Below are 22,157 nucleotides of genomic sequence, written 5' to 3'. Positions count from 1 at the left end.
TTCGGCAAAAGACAAGTGAGAAAGAGAGAGGAGGGGGTAAAAATATTTCTAATTTTAATGATTCTAGAGTTTGGAGGATCAAATCAAATAAAATTGTATTTGTCACAAGCCCTTAACCAACAATGCTTTAAGAAGTTAAGAAAATATATACAAATAAGTGGTAAGTAAAAAACTAGATAAGTAAAAAAATAGAAAATAAAAGTAACAAATAATTAACAGCTGCACTAAAATAACAAGCAAGGCTTTATACAGGGAGTAACGGTACAGAGTCAATGTGCTGGGGCACCGGTTAGCTGAGGTAATTGAGGTAATATGTTCAGTACATGTAGGTAGAGTTAAAGTGTCTATGCATAGATGATAAACAGAGAGTAGCAGCAGCGTAAAAGAGGAGTCTGGGTTGCCCTTTGATTAGCTGTTCAGGAGTCTTATGGCTTGTGGGTAGAAGCTGTTATGAAGCCTCTTGGACCTAGACTTGGCCCTCCGGTACCGCTTGCCGTGCTGTAGCAGAGAGAACACTCTCTGACTTGTGTGGCTGGAGTTTTTGACCATTTTTAGGGCCTTCCTCTGACACCTCCTGAAATAGAGGTTCTGGATGGCAGGAAGCTTGGTCCCAGTTATGTACTGGGCCGTAAGCACAACCCTCTGTAGTGCCTTGCGGTCGGAGGCCGAGCAGTTGTCATACCAGGAAGTGATGCAACCAGTCAGGATGCTCTCGATGGTGCTGGTTCTAGAGTTAGAAGGATCATTATTGGTTCTAGAGTTAGAAGGATCATTATTGGTTCTTGTGTTAAAAGGATCATTATTGGTTCTAGAGTTAGAAGGATCATTATTGGTTCTAGAGTAAGAAGGATCATTATTGGTTCTAGAGTTAAAATGTTCATTATTGTTTCAAGTTAAATTATGAATATTAGTTCTAGAGTTAAAAGGATCATTATTGGTTAAACAGTTAAAAGGAACATTATGTGTTATGGTTCAAGTTCCAAAGGTTCTACATTGTTTCCTCACGTTCATTTGACATGTTTTCATCTTCATGACATATTTTTCAAGTTAATTTCCTCTATACTATAATGATAAATTATACAACTGTGTGCCTCAACTATAGTACATTGAAATGCTCTTAGTGTTTGGACAGTTCCCTGTGATGGATTTCTATTTTCCTAAATCAATTCAGACATGATGAGAGGAAGGAATAGCTGCTTCCTCTGGATGAGGAATGCTTTTGGTCCCATACCTTTGGTTATGACTTGCTCAGTCTCTCTTCCTTCCTGACAAAAACCTGACCGGTCAGGTCACTGTCTGTGTTTCGAAACTGTTCTGACAACTTTTCTGTCATTTCATCACCTGATCTCAGGACAGTGTTAGTTCTGACTGTCCTGATTGTAAAACGGCAGATGAAAGCCTGGCATATGATATCAGCAGTCCACTATTTCCAGATGTAAGAAACAAAGCAGAACTCTGTAAATATATGACAAAAGAGAACATTTCTCAGAAAGAGTGTCACACCTTACCTTCACATGCAAAACAGTGAAATTCACAATTTACATGACTTGCCAGTGACAACAATTACAGTGCATCAACCCTCAAAAGGCTGAAGGAAGTAACAGAGAAATGGAGTTGTCTTTCAGTGCCGAGGTTCTTGAGTTATAGTCTGGGTCTGCTGTCTGTCTTTATAGTCTGGACCTGCTGTCTGTCTTTCAGTGTTGGACAGGGAGGTTCTTGGCCGAGCGGGTTATATAGTCTGGACCTGCTGTCTGTCTTTCAGTGTTGGACAGGGAGGTTCTGTCTTTCAGTGTTGGACTTGCCTTGGCCGAGCGGGTTATATAGTCTGGGTCTGGTTATATAGTCTGGGCCTGCTGTCTGTCTTTCAGTGTTGACAGGGAGGTTCTTGGCCGAGTGGGTTATATAGTCTGGACCTGCTGTCTGTCTTTCAGTGTTGGACAGGGAGGTTCTTGGCCGAGTGGGTTATATAGTCTGGGCCTGCTGTCTGTCTTTCAGTGTTGACAGGGAGGTTCTTGGCCGAGCGGGTTATATAGTCTGGGCCTGCTGTCTGTCTTTCAGTGTTGGACAGGGAGGTTCTTGGCCGAGCGGTTTATATAGTCTGGACCTGCTGTCTGTCTTTCAGTGTTGGACAGGGAGGTTCTTGGCCGTGTGGGTTATAGGGGATCAGGGATCCAAACACTTTCAAATGATTGGCACAGAACAAAATTATCTCTGAGAGGAAGTGTATGCTTTATCTCCTGTTGGGAGTTGAAATGCCAACTGGCATGCCACCCTAACTGTCAAACGTTTATGGAAGAGAGACAGGCTAGACGGGGAGATACCCTATTTACACAAAAGCAATATTATTTTGACCTGGCAACAGTATTAACCAACCATAACTATTCCCTTTATGACTCCTTATGTCATCACATTCCGTTTTCTTCACCAAGTCAATTATTTCAAGTGCATTATACAACTTGACATGCAAACATACTACTAGACATACTGCTGTATAAAATAAATTTATTTTTCAGCCGATTAAATGATCATAATGAGTCCATTTCAACTTAATGAACTGCATTGCAGCGTTTATCATGGAGTCATTGGTTGTTTCTGTGCGGCTGCATCAGCTGTTCTCCAGCCAGGACTCTATGGATCTCCAGGCACCTTCCATCCATCCATCCACGGCAGGCAGCACAAAGCTATTATAATTGCTTTCATCACCTCTGCTTGGATATAAATAAATAATTTTGGTGACAGCAGTTTAATAAAAAAAAATAAAAAAATGCTATTTCTGTGCACGCTGCCGGCTGACGCACAGAGCCTAATGAAATGGCAATGTGAAAAGGCCGACCTCAGAGAGCTTCCCAACATTAGCTAAACAGTGAATTCACAGACACGTTCAGTTCACCAAAGTTCTCTGTTTACTAAATTCTTCAATTTGTTTCATCATACTGGACTGTACAGTGTATTCGGAAAGCATTCAGACCCCTCAACTTTTTCCACATTTCATTACGTTACAGCCATATTCTAAAATGGATTCAATAATTTTTTTTTTACTCATCAATCTAAACACAATATCCCATAAAGAAAAAGCAAAAACAAGGTTTTTAGAAATGTTTACTAATGTACAAAAAATAAGAAACGGAAATATTACATTTACATAAGTATTCAGACCCTTTACTCAGTACTTTGTTGAAGCACCTTTATCAGCGATTACAGCCTTGAGTCTTCTTGGGTATGACGCTATAAGCTTGACACACTTGTATTTGGGGAGTTTCTCCCATTCCTCTCTGCAGATCCTTTCATGTCTGTAAGGTTGGATGGGGAGCGTCGCTGCATAGCTATTTTCAGGTCTCTCCAGAGATGTTCGATCAGGTACATGTCCGGGCTCTGGATGGGCCACTCAAGGACATTCAGAGATTTGTCCCGTAGCCACTCCTGCGTTGTCTTGGCTGTGTGCTTAGGGTCATTGTCCTGTTGAAAGGTCAACACAGTCTGAGATCTTAAGCGCTCTGGAGCAGGTTCATCGCTCTGTTCATCTTTCCCTTGATTATGACTACACTCCCAGTTCCTGCCACTGAAAAACAGCATGATGCTGCCACCACCATGCTTCACCGTAGGGATGGTGCCAGGTTTCCTTCAGATGTGACGCTTGGCATTCAGGCCAAATAGTTCAGTCTTGGTTTCACCAGACCAGAGAATGTATTTTCTCATGGTCTGAGAGTCCTTTAGGTGCCTTATGGCAAACTCCAAGTGGGCTGTCATGTGCCTTTTATTAAGGAGTGGCTTCCGTCTGGCCACTCTACCATTAAGGCCAGATTGGTGGAGTGCTTCAGATGGTTGTCCTTCTGGAAGGTTCTCCCATCTCCCAGACCAAGGCCCTTCTACCCTGATTGATCAGTTTGGCCGGACGGCCAGCATTAGGAAGAGTAATGGTGGTTCCAAACTTCTTCCATTTAAGAATGACGGAGGCTACTGTGTTCTTGGGGACCTTCAACGCTGCAGAAATATTTTGGTACAATTCTCCACAGACTTGTGCCTCGACACAATCCTGTCTCAGAGCTGTACTGGCAATTCCTTCGACCTCATGGCTTGGTTTCTGCTCTGACATGCACTGTCAACTGTGGGACCTTATATAGAAAGGTAGTGTGCATTTCCAAAACATGTCCAATCAATTGAGTTTACCACAGGTGGACTCCAATCAAGTTGTAGAAACATCAATGGAAATAGGAATACGTCTGAGGTCAATTTGGAGTCTCATAGCAAAGGGTCTGCATATTGATGTAAATAAGGTATTTCTGTATTTATTTTTTCTAAAGCCTGTTTTCACTTTGTCATTATGTGGTATTGTGATGTCATGTGGTATTGTGATGTCATTATGTGGTATTGTGATGTCATGTGGTATTGTGATGTCATGTGGTATTGTGATGTCATTATGTGGTATTGTGATGTCATGTGGTATTGTGATGTCATTATGTGGTATTGTGATGTCATGTGGTATTGTGTGTGTGTATATTGATGAGGAATTGTTTTTTTCATACATTTTAGAATAAGGCTGTAAAGTAACAAAATGTGGAAAAAGGGGAAGGGGTCTGAATACTTTCCGAATGCTCTGTATGTGTCACAATTATTACTTTATGGCGTTGCAACACGAAGGGCTTGTACTTAATATGATAAAACCAAGGGGAAAAAAATTACTTCAACATATAGGCCTAAGGATTTCAACAAGCAGTTGATTTAAATTCTTTGTTTTGTTGAGCAAAATGTTCTGGCATTAACAGTCCATTCAGGGATGTAAGCCCATGATGCTATCAATAGAGACATACATGGAACAATTCTTCTAGAGCGTAATCCCAATATTAAGTCCATCCAGGATTATATAACCATTAACGAATAACCCTTTCAGACATCAAACCAATGTCCTTGTAATTCTTCTTATGTCTCACTGCATAACCCTTATTTTTATTTTACCAGGCAAGTCAGTTAAAATAACAGCCTACGAACAGTGAGTTAACTGCCTGTTCAGGGGCAGAACGACAGATTTGTACCTTGTCAGCTCGGGGATTTGAACTTGCAACCTTCCGGTTACTAGTCCAACGCTCTAACCACTAGGCTACCCTGCCACCACTTGTGGAACGACAAAGTCATCCTTGGAGCAAAGATATAACTAGCTGTTAATGCTAAATTGTTGTGCAAGACAACCATACAACATAAAATGTACTTGCTATGACTGACTTAATACAACGGGTGGGTCTAATCCTGAATGCTGATTGGTTAAAACTGAATTCCAGCCAGTCTCTATTCCACAAGTTACCACCGGCTAAATTGATGTTAAAATGCCTTTTTACTCTGTTCCAAAAGCATCCAGACATTGTCTCACATTTATTTTAGACTAACATTTAAACATTGTTTCATATTTGTAACATTGTTTCAATATTCAAATTCAAACTAAAGGTGGACCGATTATGATTTTTCAACGCCGATACTGATTGGAGGACCAAAAAAAGCCGATACCGATTAATCGGCCGATTTTTTTAAATGTATTTGTAATAACGACAATTACAACAATACTGAATGAACACTTATTTTAACTTAATACATCAAAATCAATTTAGCCTCAAATAAAATGACATGTTCAACTTGGTTTAAATACTGCAAAAACAAAGTGTTGGAGAAGAAAGTAAAAGTGAAATATGTGCCGTTTTACAAAGCTAACATTTAAATCATTAAAACATTTTTAATGGAAATCTATTACAGTAAGGTACTTAAATGTTACCCAGAAATTATTTGAAATTGATATAAAAACAGCAACATTGGGCCTTTAAAATTTTTTTCTTCAAAAAAAATACCAATTGGGAGCATTAATAACTGGTTGTTTGGATCCTGGATACTGATTGGATGAGCAGTGTTCCAAGCTGCTCTGTAATGTCCATCACAGACACACTTATGCCTGCTAACAGTTCCATCTGAAAAAAAATGATAATATTAAAAAATATAAAATAAAGGATCTCTGCACCTCCAACAGAATATCATGTTCATGTTGCTGCCAGTATCATCTCTTGTATTTCTCTCAACTCGCACATTATTTCCCTTTGCTTCCAGCCTAGCTTTAAGTTTGGTACAGTGGGGGTTTAATATAAGCCTAGTGTTACGAATCCCTTTTTGGCCCAACAGTCTAGGGGGGGGGTAATGAGACCCGTAACATAACTCATGCAAATTATAATAGTGACAAAGCAAAAGTGTGAACGAAATAACCAGGACAATTGAAATCTACCATCAAACTCAAGGTTTATTTGAAAACACACGGTAATGGGGGGAGCAGGAAAAGGGGCTGAGCTGGACCCAAGGAAAGAAACAATAAGTATTCAAAAAAAACCTAAGCTAGACTAGCCTACTTTAACAACAGCGAACTAACTAACCAAAAATACAGTGGGTGGTCCGCCCAGTTCTAATTAGTGTATTTAACAAAGTCTACCTATGGGTAGAGTCTGCCCATGGGCGACTTGTCTTGGTTTCCCCTTTTCCCACCAGCAATCAAACACAAACACCATAACCAAAACAATACTCACAGGTGATGAAAGTGCTCAAACAAAAAGAGAGGTTAATACACAACGAGAGAGTGAACCACAGAGTCCTACAGACATGGCATTTACAGAGAGAGATTGAGCTCTAGAGCAAACAACTGACAGGGTTTTTAAACCAAGGGAAATGAACTGTGATTGGGTAAGAAACAGGAGGAGGTGTGTCTTCTGATTGATGATTGATTGTTGACTGATTGGGGAGTGATGATTTTCACCTGTGAGGGGAGAAGGAGAGCAAACACAGAATACATACACACACACACAGGATACATGTATCCGTAACACCTAGCATTTAGTTTGGTACAGTGGGGGTTTAATATAAGCCTAGCTTTAAGTTTGGTACAGTGGGGGTTTAATATAAGCCTAGTTTTAATTTTGCTACAGTGGGGGTTTAATATAAGCCTAGCTTTAAGTTTGTACAGTGGGGGTTTAATATAAGCCTAGCTTTAAGTTTGGTACAGTGGGGGTTAATATAAGCCTAGCTTTAAGTTTGGTACAGTGGGGGTTTAATATAAGTTTGGTACAGTGGGGGTTCAATATAAGCCTAGCTTAGTTTGGTACAGTGGGGGTTTAATATAAGCCTAGCATTTAGTTTGGTACAGTGGGGGTTTAATATAAGCCTAGCTTTTAGTTTGGTACAGTGGGTGTTTAATGTAAGCCTCACGGTCTGCCTGTCCAACCTCGGAAACAATGTTTCACTCTTGAATGTTGATCTCTGTAGTACCATACACATAGTGAACGGTGCCCAGACGAGACCACTTTTCCTGAGCCAGTCGAAATCAAGCATTATCATGGACATATCCAAGTAAATGCCAATAGCAAAAATGCTAAAAAAAAAATAATGAAAAAATGAAAATGCAGATAGTCTACTGTCATTACAGGTTCAATGTTTGACGTGGCTTGAGTTAGGCTAGCGAGATAGCTAGCTACAAGAAAGTTATCCAGCCTGCATAGCAACCATTTTGTTTAGAATGGGTAACCAGTCTTTTTGCATAGCAACTGTGCAAAAACAATTATAGACCAAAATAACTAACAACCAGATTTTCTGGTGGAAAAATGTAAATGTATGAAATTCACTTCGACAAAATAACATTTAAATGAAAATATGTCATTTCATTGTTATTTAAATATTTTGGTAACAGTTTTATAATGGTGGTCCTCCACAACGTTTGACGGTGAATGAGTGGTCCCGGAACATACAGTGAAAGGTTGGGAACCGCTGCTATAGACTATAGCCACGGATGTACCATGCAGCAATGACATAATTAGTCACGTTTTGAGAGAGTTGGATCTGAGTCACCATTGGGTGATTAATGAATGAATGGTTTAGTTGCCGGGAGCTCGATGAAATACGCATCGCCAATGTTCACCCCTATACTACGCTTGAAATTGAAAGATCATTACCGATTGGGCCGGAACATGCAGTCTCCACTAACGCCAGAACATTGCATTTAAATGTATATCGTGCTGTAGAGCAGGTCTTCAGTGTTAAGAATTTAATCTCCTAACACACGCACTCTACACACACGTACATTGGAAAATTGCTATATTGCTGCATTGTGTATTTTGTGTTGTAGATATATAGTGGTAGAGTAGCGGTGTAATAATGTATTGTATTGTAGATATATAGTGGTAGAGTAGTGGTGTAATAATGTATTGTAGATATATAGTGGTAGAGTAGTGTTGTAATAATGTATTGTATTGTAGATATATAGTGGTAGAGTAGTGGTGTAATAATGTATTCTAGATATATAGTGGTAGAGTAGTGGTGTAATAATGTATTGTATTGTAGATATGTAGTGGTAGAGTAGTGGTGTAATAATGTATTGTATTGTAGATATATAGTGGTAGAGTAATCGTGTAATAATGTATTGTAGATGTATAGTGGTAGAGTAGTGGTGTAATAATGTATTGTAGATATATAGTGGTAGAGTAGTGGTGTAATAATGTGTTGTATTGTAGATGTATAGTGGTAGAGGAGTGGTGTAATAATGTGTTGTATTGTAGATATATATTGGTGTAATAATGTATTGTATTGTAGATATGTAGTGGTAGAGTAGTGGTGTAATAATGTATTGTATTGTAGATATATAGTGGTAGAGTAGTGGTGTAATAATGTGTATTGTAGATGTATAGTGGTAGAGTAGTGGTGTAATAATGTGTTGTATTGTAGATATATATATTGGTGTAATAAGGTATTGTATTGTAGATATATAGTGGTAGAGTAGTGGTGTAATAATGTATTGTATTGTAGATATATAGTGGTAGAGTAGTGGTGTAATAATGTGTTGTATTGTAGATGTATAGTGGTAGAGTAGTGGTGTAATAATGTGTTGTATTGTAGATATATATTGGTGTAATAATGTATTGTATTGTAGATATGTAGTGGTAGAGTAGTGGTGTAATAATGTATTGTATTGTAGATATATAGTGGTAGAGTAGTGGTGTAATAATGTGTTGTATTGTAGATGTATAGTGGTAGAGTAGTGGTGTAATAATGTATATATATTGGTGTAATAATGTATTGTATTGTAGATATATAGTGGTAGAGTAGTGGTGTAATAATGTATTGTATTGTAGATAACAAGATTAAGGTGGTATAAAGTCGTGGTGTAATAATGTATTGTATTGTAGATAACAAGATTAAGGTGGTATAAAGTCGTGGTGTAATAATGTATTGTATTGTAGATACTGTATATAGTGGTAGAGTCGTGGTGTAATAATGTCTCTTTTATGTTTTGTATGTAATTGCCTTAATCTTGTTTTGGACCCCAAGAACAGTAGATGCTGCCTTGGCAGCCACTAATGGGGATCTGTAATAAAATACCAAGAAATAATTGAGCCCTAGGATACATCTCTGGCAGACGCTCTGCTTGTCCCTCTCAGCTTTGGCAACTCAGTGAGCAGGCTGGATGATGGGAGCTCTGGCACTGGGGCTAGCTCAGAGGTGACTGACTGACTGACTGACTGACTGACTGACTGACTGACTGACTGACTGAATTACTGAATGACTGAATGACTGACTGACTGACTGAATGACTGACTGAATTACTGAATGACTGAATGACTGACTGACTGAATGACTGAATGACTGACTGAATGACTGAATGACTGACTGACTGACTGACTGACTGAATGACTTAATGACTGACTGACTGACTGACTGACTGACTGACTGACTGACTGACTGATTGACTGAATGACTGACTGAATGACTGAATGACTGAATGACTGACTGACTGACTGACTGAATAACTGAATGACTGAATGACTGACTGACTGACTGACTGAATGACTGACTGAATGACTGAATGACTGACTGACTGAATGACTGAATGACTGACTGAATGACTGAATGACTGACTGACTGACTGACTGACTGACTGACTGACTGAATGACTTAATGACTGACTGACTGACTGACTGACTGATTGACTGAATGAATGACTGAATGACTGAAGGACTGACTGACTGACTGAATAACTGAATGACTGAATGACTGACTGACTGACTGACTGAATGACTGACTGAATGACTGAATGACTGACTGACTGAATGACTGAATGACTGACTGAATGACTGAATGACTGACTGACTGACTGAATGACTGAATGACTGAATGACTGACTGACTGACTGACAAACCAAATGGGACACAACCAGACCCTATGAAGGCACTGTCTGTTAGTGTATCGTCCTTTTCCAGTGGACAGGCATGATTGTGATTATGATTTTTCCTCCCCTTCTTGCCACATTTAGTTAAACGTTTACATTTTGCTAGAGGAATATTTTCAGCTTCAGACTCTTTCCGTTGTTCATATTTGTCCTGTTCTTTTTTTCCCCACAGCAAACCTTGGACTCCAACCTCAGCAATCTGATTAAGAGGAACAACGAGTTGGAAACTCTGATGGGCAAGTTGATCCAGATCTGCCAACATGTGGAGGTAAGTGAGGATGTTTGTCTGTTTCCATATTAGGCTATTTGATACAGCTCTCAGTTTCAGTGGCATTTCTATTGTTTGACAGGTTAAAGCTTTTTTGATTTCTTACTTGTATTGCAAATATTAGGTGTCAGATAAGACACAGTTTACAGTGTTTGCTGACATACAGTAGATAGAAAAATATTTGGTTTACAAAATATTTGGGGTTTAAAAAAGTTTTCGGTTAAAAAATCTTTGGTTTAAAACATCTTTGGTTAAAAAAAAATATTTTGTTCAAAAAATCTTTGGGGTGTAGGAAAAAGATGTAGGAGAGAGATGTAGGAGAGAGATGTAGGAGAGAGAGAGGAGAGAGATGAATGAGAGAGATTTAGGAGAGAGATGTAGGAGAGAAATTTAGGAGAGAGATGTAGGAGAGAGATGTAGGAGAGAGAGAGGAGAGAGATGAATGAGAGAGATTTAGGAGAGAGATGTAGGAGAGAAATTTAGGAGAGAGATGTAGGAGAGAGATGTAGGAGAGAGAGAGGAGAGAGATTTAGGAGAGAGATTTAGGAGAGAGATGTAGGAGAGAGATGTAGGAGAGAGATGTAGGAGAGAGAGAGGAGAGAGATGAAGGAGAGAGATGAAGGAGAGAGATGTAGGAGAGAGATGTAGTTGAGAGAGATGTAGGAGAGAGATGTAGGAGAGAAATGTAGTTGAGAGATGTAGGAGAGAGATGTAGGAGAGAGATGTAGTTGAGAGATGTAGGAGAGAGATGTAGTTGAGAGATGTAGGAGATAGATGTAGGAGAGAGAGATGAATGAGAGAGATTTAGGAGAGAGATGTAGGAGAGAGATTTAGGAGAGAGATGTAGGAGAGAGATTTAGGAGAGAGATTTAGGAGAGAGATGTAGGAGAGAGATGTAGGAGAGAGAGAGATGTAGTTGAGAGAGATGAGATGTAGGAGAGAGATGTAGTTGAGAGAGATGTAGGAGAGAAATGTAGTTGAGAGATGTAGGAGAGAGATGTAGTTGAGAGATGTAGGAGAGAGATGTAGGAGAGAGATGAAGTTGAGAGATGTAGGAGAGAGATGTAGTTGAGAGATGTAGGAGAGAGATGTAGGAGAGAGAGATGTAGGAGAGAGACGAAGGAGAGAGATGTAGGAGAGAGATGTAGGAGAGAGATGTAGGAGAGAGATGTAGGAGAAAGATGGAGGAGAGAGAGATGTAGGAGAGAGATGTAGGAGGGAGAGATGTAGGAGAGAGATGTAGGAGAGAGAGATGTAGGAGAGATGTAGTTGAGAGATGTAGGAGAAAGATGTAGGAGAGAGATGTAGGAGGGAGAGATGTAGGAGGGAGAGATGTAGGAGAGAGAGATGTAGGAGAGAGAGATATAGGAGAGATGTAGTTGAGAGATGTAGGAGAGAGATGTAGGAGAAAGATGGAGGAGAGAGAGATGTAGGAGAGAGATGTAGGAGAGAGAGATATAGGAGAGATGTAGTTGAGAGATGTAGGAGAGAGATGTAGGAGAAAGATGTAGGAGAGAGATGTAGGAGGGAGAGATGTAGGAGAGAGATGTAGGAGAGAGAGATGTAGGAGAGAGAGATGTAGGAGAGAGAGATGTAGGAGAGAGTGGGCCAGCAGCAGCTCTGGCTGTATGTAGGAAAGCAAAAACAATTGTTGCGATGACTAGGCTCAGCTGACTCTCACCTGTGGCACTATGCTACCCTGTGTATGGTGACAGCGTTTTGTACATAGAATGACATACTAGAAATGTCATTTAATAGAATCTCTATGGCTGCGTAGATATATCCTGGGAAATACTAGATAGCCTACTGCCTCGGGTTATATATGAGCCAGGGGGGCTTTGTTACAGTCTATGAGCATTATCTAATAAATTGTTCTCCTGTGGCCTAACTCAGGGTCACACAAGGTGTTTCTTGGTAGTCTTAAACAAATCTACTTTGAAACAAAAGTCAACATCTCACACACCTGTTTATGGACTTCAGAAAAGAAGAGACCTGTACCATGTCAGATATAGAGTTGAAATGTATTACATGTTGTGTTTGCCTCCCAATATTGCACGTTGTATACATCACAGAATACTTCTAAAATAAGAAAAAAACATTTGACATAGAAACACCAGATTTTATGGGAGAAAAAAAAAGGTTTCATGACATTCTACCCATGAAGACACCAGAGTGCATTGTGGTAATTTAACTGCAGGAAAGGGCTACAACAATTCCTGTCTGTATAACAACCGGCAGTGACTGGGAGTCCCATAGGGCGGAGCACAATTGACCCAGCGTCGCCCGGGGTTAGGCCAGGATAGGCCTTCATTGCAAATAAGAATTTGTTCTTAACTGACTTGCCTAGTTAAATAAAGGTTAAAAAATTATAATAATAAATAAATACAAATGTCTGTAAAATGCTATGTTTTATCCTGTGAATGCCAAACATAATGTATTAGATTGATATCCCTGTCCTGATCTGTTTCCAAGGGGAATGCATCAAGACAAGAGAACAAGCTCCTGGAAGAGTGTGACCTCCTGATGGACGTGGTACAGCAGAGAAGACAGATCATAGCCACCAAGATAAATGAGGGAAAGGTAATACTGCATACTGCCCTCCTCCTCCCCTACAGACGTTTGCAACTATCAACAACAGCTACAAGTCAAAACTTGCAAGTAGACATTGCAGCCCTTATGGCAAAACCACCTCACTACATTACAGTGACAATGTAATCAGTCACAAGGCAATGTTCTGATTCCACCTTGTTGTGACTGATGGCAACATTCTGATTCCACCTTGTTGTGACTGATGGCAACGTTCTGATTCCACCTTGTTGTGACTGATGGCAACGTTCTGATTCCACCTTGTTGTGACTGATGGCAACATTCTGATTCCACCTTGGTGTGATTGATGGCAACGTTCTGATTCCACCTTGTTGTGACTGATGGCAACGTTCTGATTCCACCTTGTTGTGACTGATGGCAACGTTCTGATTCCACCTTGTTGTGACTGATGGCAACGTTCTGATTCCACCTTGTTGTGACTGATGGCAACGTTCTGATTCCACCTTGTTCTGACTGACGGCAACGTTCTGATTCCACCTTGTTGTGACTGATGGCAACGTTCTGATTCCACCTTGTTGTGATTGATGGCAACGTTCTGATTCCACCTTGTTGTGATTGATGGCAACGTTCTGATTCCACCTTGTTGTGACTGATGGCAACGTTCTGATTCCACCTTGTTGTGACTGATGGCAACGTTCTGATTCCACCTTGTTGTGATTGATGGCAACGTTCTGATTCCACCTTGTTGTGACTGATGGCAACGTTCTGATTCCACCTTGTTGGGGGGGGGGCTGACATCCACATCTTGGGTTAACTGCAGAAGGACAGATTTTTACCTTGTCAGCTTGGGGGATTCGATCCAGCAACCTTTTGGTTACTAACCCTCTGTAAAGGCTGAGGGTGGATGTTGTTACCGTGCCGTCCATCTCTGCTAGACATGGACAGCTGTGTTATTTTATTTACCCTTTACTTAACCTTTTATTTAACAAGTCAAATCACTTAAGAACAATTTAAAATGGACTACCTACCCCATCCCAACCCTAACCCGGACGACGCTGGGCCAATTGCTCGCAGCCCAATGGGACTCCCAATCACAGTTGGTTGTGATACAGCCTGGAATGGAACCAGGGTCTGTAGTGACGCCCTCTAGCAGTGAGATGCAGTGCCTCAGATCGCTGTGATACAGCCTGGAATGGAACCAGGGTCTGTAGTGACGCCCTCTAGCAGTGAGATGCAGTGCCTCAGACCCCTGTGATACAGCCTGGAATGGAACCAGGGTCTGTAGTGACGCCCTCTAGCAGTGAGATGCAGTGCCTCAGACCCCTGTGATACAGCCTGGAATGGAACCAGGGTCTGTAGTGACGCCCTCTAGCAGTGAGATGCAGTGCCTCAGACTGTTGCTAGAGGAGCTTTGTTTTGTGTCTTGTGTGTGCTATACCGTATTGTATTCTGTAGTATGCCAGCACACTGGTAGTAATGGAGGAGACATTGCACAGTATTTATGCATCTGAAACAAATCCACTCTGCTCCTTGAGTGGTTTCCCTTCCTTTCCCCCCCATTAAGTGTCATTAGAGAGTGCTCTGGGGGGGGGATGCCGCTGGCATGCTGTACATGTTCAGTGTCAGAGCCACATCAGACCTGTTTCCTGTGATCTGGCCCCTCTGAGGAACACTGCTTCCTTCCTCGCCCCGTGCCTCGTTTCAAAGTCAGGAGGCTGCTCTCTGCTCTCTGCTCCCTGCTCTTTGTTCTCCCCTCTCTGCTCTCTCCTCTTTGCTCTCTCCTCTCTGCTCTCTCCTCTGCTCTCTCCTCTGCTCTCCCCTCTCTGCTCTCTCCTCCCTGATCTCTCCTCTGCTCTCTCCTCTGCTCCCTGCTCTCTCCTCTGCTCTCCCCTGCTCTCCACTGCTCTCTGCTCTCCCAACTCTGCTCTGCTCTCCTCTGCTCTCTCCTCTGCTCTCTCTCTCCTCTGCTCTCTCCTCTGCTCTCCCCTCTCTGCTCTCTCCTCTGCTCTCCCCTCTCTGCTCTCTCCTCTTTGCTCTCTTCTCCCTGATCTCTCCTCTGCTCTCTCCTCTGCTCCCTGCTCTCTCCTCTGCTCTCCCCTGCTCTCCACTGCTCTCTCCTCTGCTCTCTGCTCTCCCCTCTCTGCTCTCCCAACTCTGCTTTCTCCTCTCTGCTCTCTCCTCCCTGATCTCTCCTCTGCTCTCTCCTCTGCTCCCTGCTCTCTCCTCTGCTCTCCCCTGCTCTCCACTGCTCTCTGCTCTCCCAACTCTGCTCTCTCCTCTCTGCTCTCTCCTCTGCTCTCTCCTCTGCTCTCCCCTCTCTGCTCTCTCCTCTGCTCTCCCCTCTCTGCTCCCTGCTCTCTCCTCTGCTCTCCCCTCTCTCTCTCCTCTTTGCTCTCTTCTCCCTGATCTCTCCTCTGCTCTCTCCTCTGCTCTCCCCTGCTCTCCACTGCTCCTCTGCTGCTCTCCTCTGCTCCCAACTCTGCCTCCTCTCTGCTCTCTCCTCTGCTCTGCCTCCCTCTCTGCTCTCTCCCTGCTCTGCTGCCTGCTCTCTCTCTGCTCCCTCTGCTGCCTGCTCTCTGCTCTCTCTCTCTGCTCCCTCTCTCATCTCCCTGCTCTCTCTTCTCCTCTGCTCCCTCTCTCTCCTCTCTGCTGCCTGCTCTCCCCTCTCTCATCTCCTCTCCTCTCTCCTCTCTGCTGCCTGCTCTCTGCTCTCTCATCTCTGCTTCCTGCTCTCTCCTCTCTGCTGCCTGCTCTCTGCTCTCTCCTCTCTGCTTCCTGCTCTCTCCTCTCTGCTTCCTGCTCTCTTCTCTCTGCTGCCTGCTCTCTTGTCTCCCCTCTCTCCTCTCATCTCCCCTCTCTGCTCCCTGATCTCTCCTCTGCTCTCTCCTCTCTGCTTCCTGCTCTCTTCTCTCTGCTGCCTGCTCTCTCCTCTCCCCTCTCTCATCTCCTCTCCTCTCTCCTCTCTGCTTCCTGCTCTCTCCTTTCTGCTTCCTGCTCTCTTCTCTCTGCTGACTGCTCTCTCCTCTCCTCTCTCCCCTCCTCTCTCCTCTCTGCTGCCTGCTCTCTCATCTCTCCTCTCTGCTGCTTGCTCTCTCATCTCCTCTCTGCTGCCTGCTTTCTCTTCTCTGCTGTCTGCTCATTGTTCTCTCCTCTCACCTATCCCCTGTCTGCTCTCTGCTTCCTGCTCTCCCCTCTCTCATCTCCTCTCCTCTCTCCTCTCTCCTCTCTCCTCTCTCCTCTCTGCTCTCCCCACTCTCCTCTCTGCTCTCTGCTCTCTGCTCCCTGACAATGGACAGAGGGGGTAAGCAGGCATGTTCCGTTACCATGGTGATGTTTTAGATAATGTAGATACTCCTCATTCCATCCTCAAAGTTGATCACTTGGCTGCTTGGCTAATCATGATGGTCGAAGCAAATTTGATTAGATAAAAAAAGGCAAAGCATGTTTTTTTGAATTTGAGAAAAATGGTGACATGATTATGTACAATTGAATGACCTCTCGATTGTGACCTTTTGAATGAAGAACTGTCAACTCAATTGAACCTGCTGTAGTACAGACGTTTCTGAAGCCACAGTAGCAGTGGTCTGTCCCTGCACCGGGGTATTCAATAATCCATTGTTTCCCCTCAGGCTATCCGTCTGCGAAAGCTAGCCCAGCAGATCGCCACCTGCAAGCAGATCATCGAGAGATCGTCATCCCTCATCACTCAGGCAGATCACACCCTGAGGGAGGGAGACCACGCCCGCTTCCTGCAGACAGCCAAAAGCATCTGCGAGAGGTGAGCTATCAAGTCAACTGGTTGTTGTGATAATGCTTCAAACGGTCTCAACTGACAGAGTCCCAGGTTGTAACGAGAGAAATGTCATGTGAACTATATATCATTGTGTTTCAGAGTGTCCATGGCAACAGCATCCTCTCAGATCCTGATACCAGAGATCAACCTGAATGACACTTTTGATACGTTTGCGTTGGACTTTACGAGAGAAAAGAAACTGTTGGAAGGCTTGGATTACCTCACAGGTGAACGCAATTCCACCTGTTATCCATCTTTTCCCATCTTTTCAGTCAGAACTATATTGAGAACATATCTATAACTCAGGTCTATCTGAAATGAACCATTCTGGTACAGTGCAATTTCTCTGTTTATCTATTTTCTCCAGCAGTCAAATATAAAATCATCCACTCTGTAGCTTCTCAAATTGTTTTTGTCACATGCTTTGTAAACTACAGATGTAAACTAACAGTTCGGGGTTCGTTTACAGTTGAATTAATTCAATTTAAATTGTTCTGGCTTTTAGGTCATTCTCCAAAGGATGTCTTCTGTACTACATTTAACTCTGCGTCCAGTAACTTAACCAAACGAATCACACGGCACAATTTGTATTTATAAATCAAATAAATAAAACACTTTTTTTTTAACCAGGTAGGCCAGTTGAAAACAAGTTCTCATTTACAACTTCATACTGGCCAATGAATTCACAGCCCCTTGCAAGAGTGGACTAGAATTGATCTACCAACCCAAATATCCAACCCCTTTTGGTCCAAAAAGAATAGTGTGTTTTTTTTTGTAAATCCAATGTACTGGAGTGAGTTTGTCTACTGTTCATCATTGTTGTCCTAAATAAATGACAAACACCAGAGATGTGAAGAAAAACAACTAAATGTTTCTATTTTCAGCACCAAATCCCCCAATAATCCGGGAGGAATTATGTACAGCATCATATGACACCATCACTGCTCACTGGACATCAGATGACGAGTTCTGTGTGGTCTCCTATGAGCTGCAGTATGCCATCTTCACTGGACAAGCCAATGTCGTCAGTACGTACACATGTCCTAGATCTCCTCAGTACAGTTCGCTGTGTGACTGTACAGCATGTCTGTTGTGGTATAAACTGTTCAATCATGAAAGGTCTGAGTGACTATCTGACTATCTGAGGGGCTATCTGACTATCTGAGTGGCCATCTGACTATCTGAGTGGCCATCTGACTATCTGAGTGGCTATCTGACTATCTGAGGGGCCATCTGACTATCTGAGTGGCTATCTGACTATCTGAGTGGCTATCTGACTATCTGAGTGGCCATCTGACTATCTGAGTGGCCATCTGACTATCTGAGTGGCCATCTGACTATCTGAGTGGCCATCTGACTATCTGAGTGGCTATCTGACTATCTGAGTGGCTATCTGACTATCTGAGTGGCTATCTGACTATCTGAGTGGCTATCTGACTATCTGAGTGGCTATCTGACTATCTGAGTGGCTATCTGACTATCTGAGTGGCTATCTGACTATCTGAGTGGCCATCTGACTATCTGAGGGGCTATCTGACTATCTGAGTGGCTATCTGACTATCTGAGTGGCTATCTGACTATCTGATTGGCTATCTGACTATCTGAGTGGCTATCTGACTATCTGAGTGGCTATCTAACTATCTGAGTGGCTATCTGACTATCTGAGTGGCTATCTGACTATCTGAGTGGCTGGCCATCTGACTATCTGAGTGGCTATCTGACTATCTGAGTGGCTATCATCTGACTATCTGAGTGGCCATCTGACTATCTGAGTGGCCATCTGACTATCTGAGTGGCTATCTGACTATCTGAGTGGCCATCTGACTATCTGAGTGGCCATCTAACTATCTGAGGGCCATCTGACTATCTGAGTGGCTATCTGAATATCTGAGTGGCCATCTGACTATCTGAGTGGCCATCTATCTGAGTGGCCATCTGACTATCTGAGTGGCTATCTGACTATCTGAGTGGCCATCTGACTATCTGAGTGGCTATCTGACTATCTGAGTGGCTATCTGACTACCTGAGTGGCTATCAGACTATCTGAGTAGCTCCTGCTGTGAAAAGCTTTTTTTTCGGGGGGGGGGGGTCATTACATTACGCCGATCAAATAAAGCATTTTTTTATTTCAGAAGGGCAGCAGCAACCATGCTTTCCTTTCATTGGATAATAAGATATCAGAGATCTCTGCTGTGTATCGCTGCTAGAGACTGATCCAGGCCAGAGTATATAGGTTGAGTCAGACTGGATTCCAATCCAGCTGGAGATTTGTGTTTCCCTGCGGCTCATGTAAGTGGCAGACTGTTGGAACAGATCACCCTAGCAAGGGTTGCAAGAAATTGTCTCTCTTCTGCCCCAGGGCCTGTTCATACTACAGTGAGCAGACAATGTTATTGTGTACGACGGGTCACGCAGAGAAATAAGAGACGTGAAATATTATTATTAGGTTATGACAGTACAGATGCTAGAATTACCACAAGCTTGATTTGACGACAACAAAGTATTAATTGAAGGTGTTGTTATGTCAACGAATATCTGTTACATTTGTGTGTTTTGTTACAATCCAGTGGTTGTAGCTCCTGTTATTTAACTGACTTGACTTTGTCTGTGGTCTAGGTTTGTGTAACTCAGCTGACAGTTGGATGATTGTGCCCAACATCAAGCAGAACCACTACACAGTGCATGGACTCCAGTGTGGCACCAAGTACATCTTTATGGTCAAAGCTATCAACCAGGCAGGGAGTCGCAGCAGTGTACCTGGGAAGCTCAAGACCAACAGTATGAGTTTCCAATAGCTGTACCGTGCTGATGTCATTAAGCCTTCTTAGGAGATATTGACAAATGGAGATATTTACTAGCGTATTTACTATTGTTTACTGTTAAATTATAAACTGGGTGGTTCAAGCCCTGAATGCTGATTGGCTGAAAGCCGTGGTATATCAGATCGTGTACCACGGGTATGACAAAACATGTATTTTTTTTACTGCTCTAATTACGTTGGTAACCAGTTTATAAACAACAATACGGGACCTCGGGGGTTTGTGGTATATGGCCAACATACCACGGCTAAGGTCTGTGTCCAGGCACTCCGCGTTGCATCGTGCTTAAGAACAGCCCTTAGCCGAGGTATATTGGCCATATATCCCCCCCCGGGCCTTATTTCTTAATTAATCTATGGTCCATTTACAGGTCAGCCGTTCAAGTTAGACCCAAAGTCTGCTCACAAGAAGCTGAAGGTCTCCCACGACAACCTGACGGTGGAGCGAGACGAGACGTCGTCCAAGAAGAGCCACAATCAGGACCGCTTCACCAGCCAGGGCAGCTACGGCGTCACAGGGAATGTGTACATCGACAGCGGGCGCCACTACTGGGAGGCCTTGATAGGAGGGAGCACATGGTAAGAATATGGACCAGCCTCAGACACCTCAGACCAGAACATATGGAGAGACAAAGGTGTGTGAGATTAACATTGGGAAATCCAATCACAGTCTCTGTTACACTAGAATCTTGAAATCTAAAAATCTCTAGGACGCTAGGAGTCCTGTCATTTCCCACAGGTGCTATTTGACCTCAACTAGGGAATGAGCCATTAACATGCTATCTTCATCAGGTTTGCTGTGGGCGTTGCTTACAAGTCAGCACCGAAACACGAGTGGATCGGCAAGAACTCGGCCTCGTGGGTATTGTCTCGCTGCAACACCTCCTGGGTAGTACGTCACAACAGCAAGGAGATGCCCATCGAGCCGTCCCCCCACCTGCGTCGCGTGGGGGTGTTGTTGGACTACGACGCCGGTTCCCTGGCCTTCTACGACGGCGCCGGCTCACAGCACCTGTACACGTTCGACATCGCCTTCGCTCAGCCAGTCTGTCCCGTGTTCAACGTGTGGAACAAGTGTCTGACTGTTCTCACGGGGCTGCCCATCCCAGACCACCTCGAGGGGACAGACTGCCAGGATTAACTGACCAGCTAATGCAACACAAAGGGAGCAGAACAGACCCACTTTCAGCCTCACCTGGCTGCCTTTGTGTCACACCATCCATGCTGTATAAAGCAGAACAAAGCCATGGTGCCAGATCAGTCTCCAATCATTCTCTTATAGAAGCAAATACATTGTTTTTTTTAAAATTATTTATGGAAACCATTTATTGGGTTAAAAAAAATATTGTAGATTTTATTTCTTGCTTTAACACATTAATATTCACTGCTATATTTATGCTTATTGGTTTTGGGATGTGCTTAGAGAGGAAGGTTTTGGGATGCGCTTAGAGAGGAAGGTTTTGGGATGCGCTTAGAGAGGAAGATTTTGGGATGCGCTTAGAGAGGAAGGTTTTGGGATGTGCTTAGAGAGGAAGGTTTTGGGATGCGCTTAGAGAGGAAGGTTTTGGGATGCGCTTAGAGAGGAAGGTTTTGGGATGCGCTTAGAGAGGAAGGTTTTTAGAGAGGAAGGTTTTGGGATGCGCTTAGAGAGGAAGGTTTTGGGATGCGCTTAGAGAGGAAGGTTTTGGGATGCGCTTAGAGAGGAAGGTTTTGGGATGCGCTTAGAGAGGAAGGTTTTGGGATGCGCTTAGAGAGGAAGGTTTTGGGATGCGCTTAGAGAGGAAGGTTTTGGGATGCGCTTAGAGAGGAAGGTTTTGGGATGCGCTTAGAGAGGAAGGTTTTGGGATGCGCTTAGAGAGGAAGGTTTTGGGAGAGGAAGGTTTTGGGATGCGCTTAGAGAGGAAGGTTTTGGGATGCGCTTAGAGAGGAAGGTTTTGGGATGCGCTTAGAGAGGAAGGTGGGTATAACGTTTTCAAATTCAGTCATAATTACTGTATTTCTAAGCAGGCAGTGGTTTGAGCGTTGGGCCAGTAACCAAAAGGTTGCTAGTTCGAATCCCTGAGCTGACAAGGTAATACGTCTTTCTGCTCTGCCCCTGAACAAGGCAGTTGATTCGCTGTTCCCCGGGCAGGCCGTCATTGCCTAGTTAAATAAAAACGAAATGAAAAGCCCTGAGATGAGTTTATTTCGTACCGTGTTACACATACAGTAGATTGTTGACCTTTGTCCATGTATCAGTCGTTAGCAGCATGTTGCTAAATGTTTACGTGTAATCTGTTTATTTTGACATGTCGTCATGACACCCATTCCTCCGATCACAGAGCAGTTATAACTATTCATCTACAATCTTCTGTTTCATACAAGATCCTCTCCATGATTTTTTTTTTATGTATTAGGATGATGTTTGTGAAAATAAACATGTTAAGGGTTATTTTTAATAGTTCATCTGCCTCTTTTACAATTCTAAAATCATAGCACTTGTAATGCACTGACC

At 42.9% G+C, this 22,157-nt stretch overlaps 1 protein-coding gene across 7 annotated transcripts in view; it reads left to right on the top strand.

Annotated features, from left to right (window-relative positions):
- LOC135518949 (E3 ubiquitin-protein ligase Midline-1-like) overlaps nt 1–21,533 on the top strand; it is a 58,312-nt gene extending 36,779 nt beyond the window's left edge. For 6 of the 7 annotated variants that reach the window (XM_064943927.1, XM_064943928.1, XM_064943924.1 and 3 more), the window contains exons 3-11: nt 10,410–10,505; nt 12,978–13,085; nt 16,682–16,830; nt 16,945–17,072; nt 17,730–17,873; nt 19,462–19,623; nt 20,035–20,242; nt 20,456–21,276; nt 21,319–21,533. In XM_064943927.1, the coding sequence (XP_064799999.1) occupies nt 10,410–10,505; nt 12,978–13,085; nt 16,682–16,830; nt 16,945–17,072; nt 17,730–17,873; nt 19,462–19,623; nt 20,035–20,242; nt 20,456–20,804 (1,344 nt within the window). In that variant the 3' untranslated portion in view covers nt 20,805–21,276; nt 21,319–21,533. Of the gene's footprint in view, nt 1–10,409; nt 10,506–12,977; nt 13,086–16,681; nt 16,831–16,944; nt 17,073–17,729; nt 17,874–19,461; nt 19,624–20,034; nt 20,247–20,455; nt 21,277–21,318 lie in introns of those variants that run through there. The other variant, XM_064943930.1, reaches the window with a different exon arrangement.
- Nucleotides 21,534–22,157: the final 624 nt, after the last annotated feature.

This window comes from Oncorhynchus masou, chromosome 29 (genome assembly GCF_036934945.1).
Source record: "Oncorhynchus masou masou isolate Uvic2021 chromosome 29, UVic_Omas_1.1, whole genome shotgun sequence".
Lineage (NCBI taxonomy): Eukaryota > Metazoa > Chordata > Actinopteri > Salmoniformes > Salmonidae > Oncorhynchus > Oncorhynchus masou.
Note: the sequence above shows the minus strand (reverse complement) of the source record. Positions and strands in the feature narration are given on the sequence as shown.